General features: G+C 33.4%; 1 protein-coding gene across 1 annotated transcript; it reads right to left on the bottom strand.

Annotated features, from left to right (window-relative positions):
* Positions 1-2,186: 2,186 nt before the first annotated feature.
* Positions 2,187-14,306, bottom strand: LOTGIDRAFT_234614 (hypothetical protein). Its single transcript, XM_009062752.1, has 16 exons — positions 14,011-14,306; positions 13,460-13,620; positions 13,035-13,193; positions 11,992-12,774; positions 11,573-11,649; positions 8,378-8,537; positions 7,915-8,067; positions 7,176-7,316; positions 6,647-6,847; positions 4,755-6,329; positions 4,187-4,465; positions 3,877-3,990; positions 3,399-3,509; positions 3,119-3,256; positions 2,672-2,769; positions 2,187-2,441 (listed from the first exon to the last, which is right to left on the bottom strand). The coding sequence occupies exons 2-16, from the start codon at positions 13,530-13,532 to the stop codon at positions 2,301-2,303; spliced, it is 4,203 nt and encodes a 1,400-aa protein (XP_009061000.1). The 5' UTR covers positions 13,533-13,620; positions 14,011-14,306; the 3' UTR covers positions 2,187-2,300.
* Positions 14,307-14,706: the final 400 nt, after the last annotated feature.

Raw genomic sequence — 14,706 nt, 5'->3', positions numbered from 1 at the left:
ATTTATAAAGTTATGACTGAACTGTAGAAATTTTAGAGATCAAAATGAATGCTCCACTTTAAAGATTGCTAACATGGAAGGGCAAGTTCATCTTGTGGCATACTTGTTAAAACTTGATAATCATTTACAAAGATTATTTCCATATGAACTGTACAAGCCAAAAATGGCAAGAACTTACAAAGATGTGAGCTAAAGCTAAGACAAACATAATAAACTATCTTTAAAAAAATAACTGAAACCCACCCTCAGCTCTGACTGTTTCTGAAATGATCTCTAACTGTTCCTGAATCCTAGTAGTGGTGGTAGTAGTTGTAATACTTTCTTCTTCATCTCTTGGCATAGGTACAGTACCATCAGCAGTATAGTCAGCAGATGTTTCCAGAGCAGATCTTTGAGCTTCCAGTTCTTCTAACTCTGTTTCATCCAATTTCTTACGGCTCTTCTTCTTTACCGTTTTCATTTCTCCCGCTAAATCATCTGCAGGACTTTTTAGTTTAGACAGCTACAATTTCAAGATATAAAGATAATGATATGAGTAAATGCACAGAATCTTAAACCCTCACCTTATTCAAATAAAAAAAAAACATATAAGCTTAATACTTAATTCATAACTTACCTCTCTGAGTTTCTTTCTGTGTTTAGTTCTTAATTCTTTCTTCAAAGCCGTAGAATGTGCAGCATCTTCCAATATCTGAAATAGATAATATGAAATAATAATGCTATGAGTTTGAATGCAAGTTGATATGATATCACATATTTTCGTATTATATAAACTCAGACATAGGCTAATTCTTTTAAATATCTCACCTCTGCAGCAGATGAATCTCCTTCATTTTGTGAAAAGGCTTGATAAGCTGCTTCTGTGTCTGAATCCTGAAATGACACAAAAGTATGTGAGTTTGCTACATGGAGTAGTCTACAAACTCTCCAATATTCTTAAATTACCAGCTACCATCTATCTAGCATGTGCTTCAGTTGTTACCAAGAAATCATCCTTTTCAAAAAGATATCAATAGTTCTAATAAAACTTCCATTTTGTTTAAGAATCAGATGCCTTTGAGGAAAATCAGCCTTAATTGTAACTTACCAAGGCAGGATTTGAATGACCATCTCCATCAACCTCTTCATTATCTATCAATGGTTGTCTTTTACTTCGCTTTTTACGTTTTTCCGCCATTCTTAATCTGAATAGTGATTCATATAAAGTAATCTATCTCAGAGTAATAAATATAATAAGGATTTTTAGTCTTGTTGACTTGTACAATAAAATGTTTAAGCAGTAACTAAGAATAAGAACATAAATAGGTCTTAACCAATTCCAGGAATGGACAGGGTCATAATCATACATGTCATCATCTAAATTTGTTTAACACCTGAAGGGTGTTAAGGGTCTATAAGGGCGAATTTTGTGTCAGAGGACTAAAATCTCCCCCCCCCCCCCCTTTTTTTTTTAAATAATTCAAATCAAATACCAACCAATCTAGCAAATATCTACCTTTTTTTAAGAAATATTACATGAGAAATCGTTCGAGGTCTCTAATCAATGACTTAAAACTACTCCATAAAAACCACTGCTTCAGAAATCCATTATTTCAGATCTATTTTGCAAATCCAAACGTGAAAAAACTTGTTAACATCGCCGACAAAAGGAGAATGCATGTAAACATTAGAGAGTTCCAAACAAGGGGAATAACCATTTTCATTCAGACTACTATTAAATTATCTTAGCCATCGTTAGAACTCAAGCCTACAAATTGTCCAATATTTTGGATAAAAATTGCCGCTTGTAAAAATGATTCCATGAGCCATGTTTTTATTTATATCTATGCAAAGTAATTTGAAGACTTATGGTGCTGCTTTGAGTATCATTCTAACAAGTAATTGAAGTGAGTTTAGGTGCTGGCATACACAAGACAAACGGATGACATTCTCAATCATTGCATGGCAAATGTATTGAAAGAATCTTTCTAAAAGAGGTATTCAGGGGAAAAAAGATTCTATTTTGCTGACAAAGGGCTACTTTCTCGAATAATCATCAAAATAGAAATATATCTATAAGGTAAGGGTCAGGAACCAACAGATGATTCTTCTGGTGTGGGTAAAGTTGAACTTATAGGAGAATATGCATTGCATTAGCAAAATCATCTTTGACCCAATTAATATAAAAAAAAATTACAAGGCAAAAGTAAAAGTAATACAAAATTTATTTTGATCTTCAATTATTTTTGTTTCCATTTTCCTGGTTTTTTCATTTAGCTATTGATTCTCGGAAACTTCCATAAATAGATGTTCATGATATTTCAATTTGTACAAGTTGTACCAAAATATCCAGGAGGACAAATACAGTTAAATTCACCATTCGAGTTTTCAAAACACATACCTCCATTACACGGATTGGGTGTACAACCTATACTTGATATTCTTGATTCACATATCGAACCCTGAAATTAAAATGATAGTATAATATGAATGAATATACAAAATAAAATGGAGTTTTGCTGAAAGTTTTCTGCACCTGACAGAGTAGGCCTATTGATGTGGTCAATGCCAGACACTGTATGGTAGCCTACATTCAAACGATTTAATACTTTTCAAAACAGTGTAATACATCAGCAAAATGTCTGAATAAATAGAGCAAGCATTATTATTTGCTTCTGAAAATGAGACTTACAGTGAAGCCATTAGGGCAGTCACAAACTGGTTTGTTTTCCACAACCCAACAATCAGCATTATTTAAACAGGGACTTGGTGTACAAGCATCTACAGTAGCTAAAAATATATCAATTATAAAGGTTATTATCTATGGTACATCGAGTCAGATAGAATGAATTATACATCAAATCAATTATACTTTCCAAATGATCAAATTCTTCAATTTTAAAGGTAAATAAATGAAAGCTGTAACTTTGCAGACTATCTATTTTAAAACTGTCAACTAACCATGATATGTAATACGTAGAATTAAACATTATAAAGTCTCATTAGCATACTTTTTAAGTTTGCATATTGAAAGTTATAAATGGTATTGATAGAATGGTATAAATCAAATTCTATAACAACGTGCTATATTACTATCAGGAAATTGTCAAACAAATTTACCCTCACAAGATATACTTACAAACAATATATTGACAATATAACCCTTCATATTTACTGGGACATTCACAAAATATACCAAATTCATCTGTAAAACATGTTCCACCATTTTGACAAGGCTTCTGGTTGCAATTTGTCAATTTAGTTTCACAGCTTTTTCCTGCAAATATATCTTTTATTAGGAAAAGTTTCAGAATCTGATTTCAAAAAAGGGTGCCAACTATATTTGCAATTAAACAGTATCAGTGATCAACTGTAACTCCACTTTTCTCTACTCAGTCCAGTGATATCAGAAACATTACCTGTATATTCTGGGGAACAAGAACAGAAGAAATCTGTATTTCTAACTGAACAAACACCATTATTACATGGATTGGAACTACATGGATCAAATTTAGTACCACAATTTTTACCTAAAATCGAGAATTTCAAGTTTATTCACTATACATTATCTTAAGAACATCTTTTTAATGAATAAATATCAAGTGAAAACTTCTTCTACAATAATCTTAAATTGTTTGGACATACTTCACTTGGTTCTTGCCTTCCCTTCCCTTTATTAGTAACTTACATAGTATGAAACCATGAACCAAGAACCAAAGAAGTTAAAGGGACTTTCTGTTGTTTTCATGGGTTGAAAAAATTTATGAGAACTTTACATCAAAATCTAGAAAAAAACCTGTCCCATAACTTATCTGAAAGTTTTAACTTTACGTTTTTGGTACCATAATGAAAATTTTACATAATGCCCCATTAAAACTAGAATATGAATATGTTTACCTGTAAAACCTTGCAGACATAAACATTGATAGACTGTACCAGTCTGAATACAGGTAGCATTATTTAAACATGGTTTACTATCACATGGTTGTTTTATAATCTCACATTGAATCCCTATAGAATAACAAAATGAAGATTTTACATATTTTTGATTGGTGGAAATGTTGAACACGCTGTTCACATGTCAATGTAAGATTGTGAAGGAGTATAATAAATAAAATATATCTCTGGATTTGGGGTAGAAACTATATGACTGAATTTTTAGCTTTAAGATCATTTTAAATTTTGATTTTCATCCTATCTATCTTACTAGTTGTAATCTTTCCTGACATGGCTATAAAAAATAAAAATAATTTACCAGAATAGTTTTCACTACAGTTACAAGTGAAACTGTTGGCGGTATTGGTACATGTACCATTATGAAGACAAGGACTACTATCACAGGCTTTAACTTCTGTTTCACATTTAGCACCAGTATACCGTAATGGACAATTACATCTATATCCATTAGTACCATTTCTTTCACAAATACCATTGTTTAAACATGGTTTCAAATCACAGGGTGACTGTTGTGTTTCACAACTACTACCTATAAGTGGAAAGCACCCTTTAAAGCTGAACGTTATCAATCATATGGACAAAATTAAATGATATTCATAAGTTGAAGCAATATTTCCAAGATTCATTTGGATTTGCAACTTCCAGAGATTGTCCATTAATATCTTCTGAGAGATATCCAGGGTTGCAGCTATGGTGGACAACAGTATGAAATTGAGAGCTTGTTCTCTTCGCCATTTTGAGTAACTACTTAAGCTATGACCCTGAAGGTATCAGACATTGAATGTCCGTTAAATCTACAGAAAAGCATTCCAACTGACCTGTGAACCCTGTTGTGCACTGACATTTTGGTTCACCATTGACAATGACACACTGTCCATTGATACAGTTGGTTTGATCACAAGTTGGTAGACGTGTATCACAATTCTTGCCTGTAAATCCTGGATCACAAATACAGCCATAGAAGGTTGTGTTGATGTTACTACAACTACCATTGATACAAGGGTTGACAGCACAAGGCAGCCTGGTTTCACAGGTAACACCAGTGTATTCTGGCTCACATCGACAGGAGTACTGCAAGCCATTCGTGGAACATGATCCATTATTCAAGCATGGTGAACTACCACATGGGACAGGGACATCACAATTACTACCAGTAAAGTTTGCTGGACATCTACATGTAAAAGATGAACCATTGACGATGCATGTTCCAGAATTCAAACATGGCTGTCCTGAACATGGAAGTAATGAATTCTCACATCTTTGTCCAGAAAACCCACCATCACAGATGCACAAGAAGTTGTCTCCATTCAGAAAGCAGCTACCATTATTCATACAAGGCGAACTTCCACATGGGTTGTATCTAGAACAAGTAGGTCCAACATAAAATGCAGGACATTGACAACTATATGAAAATCCCACAGTTGTACAGTTTCCTCCATTTAAACATGGGGAGCTCCAGCATGGGAGATAATTATCACAGCTTTTACCAGTATACTGAGTAGGACATTGACAACTATAATCCGTTAATCCAATATTATTACATTGACCATTGTTCAAACATGGGAAACTGGCACAAGGAAGAATAGATTCACAGTTCTTTCCTGTTGTACTTGGTGAACATGTACAAGAATATGTACTGTTGTCAACATTGATACAGGCTGAGTTCTGTTGGCATGGACTTGATGAGCATGAAAGGAAAGTCTCACAAGCACCCCCAGTATATCCAAATGTACAAACACATCGATAACCTGTGGCTGTTTCAACACAAAGTCCTCCATTTTTACATGGCTTGTCCTGACAAAATAGTCTTCTGGTACAGCTTGGACCAGAAAAGGGTGGAGCACATTTACATTCATAACTATCTGCTTTATTAATGCAAGAACCACCATTAGCACACTGGTTTGTTGCACAGGGCTGAACAGCTTCACACAAGGATCCTGTATACTCCACAGCACAAGAGCATCGAAATCTTTGAGATTGGCCAATTAGATTAATACACTGTCCATTATTTTGACATGGAAAGGAAGAACAAGAAAGATAACTCTCACAAAATTCTCCAGTGTAGGCAGACGTACAAATACAAACCTCTCTGCCATTCACTAAAGAGCATGCCGCTCCATTTTGACATAAATTCTTCTCACACATTTTGATTTCTCGGCAGTCTGGTCCAGAAAATGGTTCTGAACACTGGCAAGAATAACTACTTCCTACAGTTTGACAAACACCATTGTTAAAACATGGTTGAGATCCACATGGATTAGGTGTGTCACAAGTTGGTCCAGTAAAGGTTAAAGAGCATGTACAATATGCTGCATCATTTCTAAGAGTACACATTCCTCCATTTTTGCAAGGTGAGAGTAAACATTCATTAACTCTCATTTCACAATTATTGCCTGAAACATAAAATATAAACAATCTTGATTCAATACAACCTAAAATAAACAAGGACAATCCACTAATATCTGAGGTAGCATAAATAACATGCAAGAACCTTCATTAACCATTAACCAATGTTTTTTTGATGTTTCAAATGTACAAAGTTTGGTCTCATATGTCATTGACAGACTTCATTTAGTATGTAAACGTTAAATTTCTTTTTAAGGCTTTCTCTAACCACATAAGTGAACATAGTAATATTTTTTAGGAAGAAAGTTGAATACAAATGTTCCCCTCCATTCCATATTTCCAAGGATAAAAATTACTAATTCACCTGTAAATCCAGAAACACAATAACATTCATAATATCCATCTGCTAGTCCTGAGGCACAGAACTGTTTTCCTTGACGACAACAATAACCGTCATTTTGACAAGGCTGTGATAGACAGGGATCAACCTTGATAGAACATTTGTCTCCAGTATACCCAGGTGAACATTGACATGTATATTTATTAATACCATCTATACATTTACCTACAAAATACAAATTGAAATATGACCAATGAATTTTTTTCATACTGCCAATCATAGACTTTCACACTTTCAAATTTTAAGCTTTTATTTAGGTAACGAATATGGTGACCGATTTCCTTTCCTCAATATCAGAAGAGCTTTGAAGTTTGAAGAAATGTTGGGAGTCTAGGTGTGATATAGGGTACTGTGGCAGGCAAAACTAACATTAGTTTTGGGGTCTTCTTGCCCTCAAATAAGTTTGAAGACAAAGTTCATCATGATATTCCTCTCCGTAACTTGAAAATCATGTCCTATGACTGAGACATGTGAAAGAAAGTAAGTAACAAACCATTTTGTCCACAAATGTTTGGTTGACATTCATTGATATTACTTTCACAGAAACTACCAGTAAAACCTTGTAAACAAACACATGTTGGTGATGAGCCAGGTAGATTCCCTGGTAAACAAATTCCATGATTCATACAGGGATCTACAACAATAAAAGGGTTATCTTAAATTGATATAGGTTTCCATATAATAGATTAACCTGTTGATTAAGTCTTTAAAATTTGTTCTCAATCTCCATCTTTATTTTGTTTTGAAGTAAAATAACTAGCACTATAATAACAGTGAAAAAATTGGTCTTGTTTATGTCCCTAATTGTACTGGAGGTGCTTTAATAACTCTGCTTGACCATATCCATAAATGAATAGATTAAAGGGACAGATGCGTCATTTTGATTTTAGTCTTGAATATATTTAAAAATTCTTCAGGAGTACTAGAAATGTTAAAAAATCGCATAATTCCTTCAACCTAGGAATTTTACTCACTATTTCTATTTGTCTTTTCTCTATATCAAAGGGTATCTTAAAATGAGTCGTCATTTTAACATTCAAACACGGATTATTTCAGACACATGGATTTGAGGGCTCCAATTTTGACGGTGAGCTGTGAACACTATTACTGATTGGCTAGGCCAAAAAATTCCAGTTTCTGAGACTAAAGTATGATTGGTCAAATAAAATGGTGAACCTATCCCTTTATAGTATAATTGCGAATATAATACGCAGCATGCCTTAATTCCTTACCATTATTTGTACAAAGCTGTTGTCTCTCACAATTTGCCCCAGCTCTGTTAGCAGGACAGACACACACATATTCATTGAGTCTGGATTCACATACACCATTAAATAGACATGGTTGAGAAAAACAATAGTTTATCATTGATTCACATTTTTGACCTTAAAACAATAATTATATCTTTTAAAGGGAGTGTTTGTTGTTAATAAATAGATTAGAACTAATCAAAACACGACTTATAGAGGAATTTTTCAGATCATGGATGGTAGGAGTAGCTACCTATAGCCTACACTACGCGAATAATATAAAATTCCCTTTTTCAACAGCACTATTCTGAAATTTCATAGATTTGCAATGGGTTCTAAGCTGAATAAAGTCTATTGGCTAAGTTTGCCTATTTCCAGCTGGAAAATTGAATAAACCAGCAATATGTCACCATGGCCAAGAATTGGTCCCTTAGATTTTACTTACCAGTATAGCCTGTCAAACAGGAACAGGTGAAGCTGTTAATTAAATCTGTACAAGTACCATTATTTAAACAGGGATTAGACTGACAATCATCGATATCTATTTCACATTGTCTTCCAGTAAAACCTGCTTGACAACTACAGTTAAACTGATTGTTTATAACCTGAAAATATAACCTCCCTATTGTTTATAACTGGAAATTCAACCATCTATTTATTCATAACTTGAAAATATAACCACTAAATAGTTTATAATATGGAAATATAACCACTAAATAGTTTATGATATGGAAATATAACCACTAAATAGTTTATGATATGGAAATATAACCACTAAATAGTTTATAATATGGAAATATAACCACTAAATAGTTTATAATATGGAAATATAACCACTAAATAGTTTATGATATGGAAATATAACCACTAAATAGTTTATAATATGGAAATATAACCACCAAATAGTTTATAACATGAAAATATAGTCACCAAATAGTTCATAATATGGAAATATAACCACCAAATAGTTCATAATATGGAAATATAACCACCAAATAGTTTATAACATGAAAATATAACCACCAAATAGTTTATAACATGAAAATATAGCCACCAAATAGTTTATAATATGGAAAGATAACCACCAAATAGTTTATAACATGAAAATATAGTCACCAAATAGTTTATAACATGAAAATATAGCCACCAAATAGTTCATAATATGGAAATATAACCATCAAATAGTTTATGATATGAAAATATAACCACCAAATAGTTTATAACATGGAATTATAACTGGTTAACGGTCAGTCTGCTGTATACCCTAATAATTTTATAATTAATTAATTCATTTTGATAATCTATCATATAGAAATAATTATAAATATATTTTATATCTGAATTTTATTAAAAAGCTAATTGGTGAAAAATACCAAATGACTCAAATAAACTCTTTAAATATAAATTAACATAACCCTGCATACATATCTAATACTTGTTTCTGTTATTACCTAGAAGTAAGATAACAATTAATTTGTTAATTGTCTTTCTAATTGTTTGCATAATTAAGAAATCTAAGATGTATCTTATCATAATTAAGTCCATCTTAAATTACATAAGACTTGTTGTCAAATTGAAATTTCTCTCAGTTGAGAGGTGCATTCCACTTTGTAGTGTTGTCATTTTAACAGTTTGAAGGTAAAAGTATATCAAATTTTTCTCACTTAAAAGGACCAAAAAGAAGTTCACCACAGAACAGGGTGGTATTTATACTCAAATCAACTCAATGAAGTTGAAGCAGTGACTTTGACTTAAAGAGATTCATGCTCAAACAGAATCAAAGCATTAAAAGCTTGCTGTTTAAGAATTTGTTTAAAAATAATACAGGGGATCGTCCGCAAGTGTTTTCTCTTCTTATTGTAATCTGCAAAAAGAGTCAATATGATACTGCATGAAAGCCAGTTGGGCAGAAAGTTTGATGAGTTTTTCTGCATTTCAAGCTTTGCTTCAAAATAATTTTCTTATGATTAACTTATAATTAATTTATTTTTTCCATATTCAGATCTAGAAACAATGGAGTCAGCCAACAGTACTAACACCAGTAGTACCTTCCACAAAAGAGCAAATTTTGACTATCTTGATACAGTACACAAGGTTGCTTTAGGGATGTCCATAATAGAAACCATTGGAATGCTAGTCTGTAATGGTCTTCTCTTGATCACTATATTCACTTCACCAAAATTGAGGACAAACTTTCAATACATTATTGTGTGCAGTGTCGCTGTAGGAGATTTACTGATTGGTAGTCTTGGTCTACCAGCTGTCACAGATTTCATCATACAGCAAAAGATTACGGTTCGATGTGAAATTCATGTAATCATTCAAATTTTGCTACATTATGGTCATGTGAATATTACTTTAATTGGATTGTTCATGATCAGTGCTTACTATGTGCTCAAACAATATTCAGTGCCACTGCCAGAATTAGGAGAGCGTCTGCATCGCAGTCTTTCCATTTTCTTGGCCATTCTACCATGGATTCTGACATGTGTTGTGATTTCGGCAGTTGTTCCTGTAGGAATAAATCTTTTGATATATAAATTCTGGAGAGCAAATTCGTGTCCTCTTCACTTGAAGACCTGGGCCAACTATACTATTTTCTCACTATGTTTTTGTCTTCCTGTAATTTTCATTATAATCACTTCAAGTTTAATCATTAAAAAATGGTATTCTGTGGCTCGTGGAACTGATGCCTTCCAACCACATCTGATGAAAGAAGAAGGATCACTTATTCATCCAAAATACATCATTATTATCAATATTGTCAGCATTTTGCTTCTGTTGCCAGTTCAAATAGTACAGAACAGTAAATCCAGTTTTCCAAGTGTCAAACTTCTTGTGATCATTATGTTTGCCACTTTTGAAATTTCTTTGTTTAAATCAGTCGTCTTACCCTGCATTTGGCTGTGTGTACCAGAAGTTCGTCAAGAATTTTTAGTGAGATGTAAAATGAGTTATTGGAGACGATCAAAAGAATCATTAAGGCATGTTATTAATAAAACATATCAAGAATACAAAGAAGATGAACAGAAAGAGGACAAAGGACAGGAACCATAAATGAGGTGTTACATGAAAGTTCTGAGAACTACAGAGATGAATGAAGTTTTCTTATAATTAATCAAAATCAATAGACGTTTTGTGGCTTTTTGTATTATGGTCTGTTATAAGTTTAATTTGAACTTTTTTCAATTTCCCATTTAATGCATGTGTTCATATAACTCAAGAAAAATGGGATCAAATCATGTATGTATGAAAAATAAGTTTTAAGATCACCGCTGATTAATAAAAGCAGTCTATAGGTTTTTGTTGTTGTTCATCTCTTAACATACCTCACTTGGACATAAATGTCGCCATTTTATTTCATGATGGTTTGTAACATCTAAGATAGGCAATAACATAACGGCAAAACACTAGCGAATACAGCCAATCATAGCCTCTGATTACCTGTGCAACCAAATTCTTACTGACTTTCTCTTGAGCACTCTTATTGGCTGTATTCACTAGTGTGCAGTCCAATCAAAGCGATGCATTCACAAACTTCTGTGATTCTGTGATCCAAGAAAGGTGGCTATTGAAGTCAAGGGATTAGAAGAAGTCATCGGCCATTGTTTTATTTTGTGTTTAATGAATAAATACCAACCTGACATTGTCCATTATTAAGACAAGGGAGAGAACTACAAGGATTAATTGTTTGCACACATCTGTCTCCACCATAACCTAAAATATACAACATCAAATTATCTTATGGAACTGAATTATGATTTTACAGACCATTTTAAATATTTTCATTTCTACGTTTGAAGATTAGAATTTCCTTTGAGAACACAATAAAAGAAATGGCAGTCTTCATAATATCCGTTGGTTTTAATATAACTACACAGGGCACATGGCTTCAATTTGACCTCTTTTCATCATAACACTATTTCAGTGAAGGTCGAACAGATTATCCAAAATCAAAATATTGAACATGACATATGCAACAATATGGAGCAGGAATTAAAAATGAATAACTGATTTGGCTATTTTGTCAAGCTAAAAAATCTGTCAAACAAAAACTACCTGGAATACAGTTACAATGGTATCTGTTGTTTCTAAGTTGGGTACAAACACCATTAATACAAGGATTTGGTGAACATGAACCAACACTTCCAGATTCAGTTGTGGTTGTTGCCTGAGTGGTGCTCCTTGATGATGGTGAAGTGATCTGTGCAGATGGTGAGGTGAGCTGAGTTGATGACGTTGTGACCTGTGTTGGTGATGTTGTGACCTCTGTTGGTGATGTTGTAACCTGTGTTGGTGACGTTCTGACCTGTGTTGGTAATGATGTGACCTGTGTCGGTGATGTAACCTGTGTCTGTGATGTTGTGACCTGTGTTGATGATGTTGTGACCTGTGTTGATGATGTGGTGACCTGTGTTGGTGATGTTGTGACCTGTGTTGATGATGTGGTGACCTGTGTTGGTGATGAGTTGACCTTTGTTGACCTTTCCGTGACCCGTGTTGATGATCCTGGTGATGAGGTTGTTGATGTTGATGGACCAGTAGTTGATGTAGATACAGTTTTGTCAGAAGTAGATGCTGTTGATGATGCTGTTTTGGTTGTAGAATCTGAAGTTGTAGACCTAGTTGTTGTTGATGAAGTCATGCTGGTGGGTGAGGTGGGTGAAGGAGTGGACGAAGGCTGGGTAGTGATTTGAGTAGTAGGAGGTGCAATTTCACAAAGAAATCCAGAATAACCCAAAGGACATGCACAAATATAATATGCAACACTCACATTGGTAATAGCTGAAAACGGGTAACAAGAAGCACCATTTTTACAAGGTCCAGTTAGGCAAGGATTTCCTGAAATATAAGAAAAACAATGCCTTCAATCGCAAACAATGAAATTTGCAAAACATTGAAATGCAAATCTATCCAACTTTAGGATACATAGATATATAGAGAGCTGAAATGACATGAAATCTTGACCTATATTCCTCCAAAGAGTCTAATTAGTCAAACTGAGATGGTCAACTTCGTCTTCCTTTTATAGAGTTTGTTTGGTATATTATTCCATATCAAAACAAATAGTGAGCTAGTTTAAAAAAAAAAAAATGGATTACCTCCCTTACAAGTGGCCTCAGATTCATCAAGACCTTGAGGACAATCATTAGAACCATCACAAACCCATGTCCTTAATATACAGCTGCTAGGATTAACCGGATCACCACAAAATACTTGGATAAATGGTTCTATATAATCTACACAGTTATCACGATAGGCTGTAATAAAAGTTGTGAATTATGATGTAAAGGAAACTGTCAGTTCTAATGGTAGGCCTAAAGGGTAAAATAGAAAGAAACAACTAGTTTTTCAAAAGGGTCATGCCACAAAGCTAATTCTTGGCAGATAGGGCTACTTTTTGCATTGACCTCACCCAGATTATCTTCAATTTACAACTGGGTCATTGGAATGATAAGAAAAGATGATATATTCAAGGTCACTAGACTTTCTGCATCTGTGAAGAGTAGAATAATATAGTACTTACGCTTTGGAGTAGTCTGAGAATTGACTTGGAATAAAAGAAAGACAAAAACCAAAAACATGTATTTCTTATCCATTTCTTATCTCCCTCTTTTACTTTTTTAGGCGATTATTATGTTTTCATCATCTGAAATTCCTTTGACTTGAAAACAAAAACCATTTTATCTGAAAAAAAATAAAATAATTGTCAAACAGTATATTTTTCTTCTAAATATATGACAATTCCTCTTTTAATCCTACACAAGTAAATTTTCAAGAAATGTAATAGTTAATTCAGAAACAAATGACAGCAGGCAATGCCTTATACTTATAGAAATGACTCAATGAATTAAAATGAAATAGAGTTTATGTCCTACTTGTCTGCATCTGTTTGAGGGAAATTTTGCCAGGACAGCAGCATTTGCCTAATTTTTTTTCACATTTTCAGCTGTCAGGGGTTGGCTATAGACCTACCGATACAGGCTAGGAGACTAATAGCATAAAATATTATTTCATATAGCCTTAATGATTACACTTGATATATATAAAAGAGTATGTTTTGATGAATATAATTACCAATTTCTAAAAATTTCACACTTATTCCAAACAGAATTTCAGCATATTCAAAAAGTTACCATAAATGATATTGTGTTGGACTGAATTGGGACTGATTGTATCGACTTTCCCCTCATTTCTTCAAATATATGGTTATGACACGCATTATATCACAGTCGTATAAATGAAAAGTTTCAGTCGTAAGTAATTTTGTTTTAATCTTGCCCTTTTCATGATAATGGCAACAATATCTCAGGCCATTAGATGAATTTTCGATGGAGTATCCTCATGAGCATTAGGATAGAGTTTCCCAGTCATTTTATCTCTGCTGGAAAGTCGCGATAATCGGAACTAAAATCTGGAAAATTATTTTGTTGAGCGGAGGTCGATGGTATTTTTTGGAGGATAAACATCGTGGTAAATAGATTACGTTATAATGTATCATATAAGCTAGATCTGATTTCTTGACGCAAGACCAAAATGTAAGTGTCATATTGTTTAAAATAGAGAAATATGAGATAGTAAACTTGATTCCATCGAATGGGCACGTGAACTGTAGAAAGATTGTCCAGTTGAGTTACTCTAAAAATGAAGTGAGTGAATACAAATCAAACATTAGGATCCGATAAGGTTATTTGTTGTCTTTGAATGGCATTTAGCAATTGTGAGTACGATATATAGACACAGCTTTATGGAACAACAATCACTGGTTAAAGG

Source organism: Lottia gigantea (assembly GCF_000327385.1).
Source record: "Lottia gigantea unplaced genomic scaffold LOTGIsca_53, whole genome shotgun sequence".
Classification (NCBI taxonomy): Eukaryota; Metazoa; Mollusca; class Gastropoda; family Lottiidae; genus Lottia; species Lottia gigantea.
Note: the sequence above shows the minus strand (reverse complement) of the source record. Positions and strands in the feature narration are given on the sequence as shown.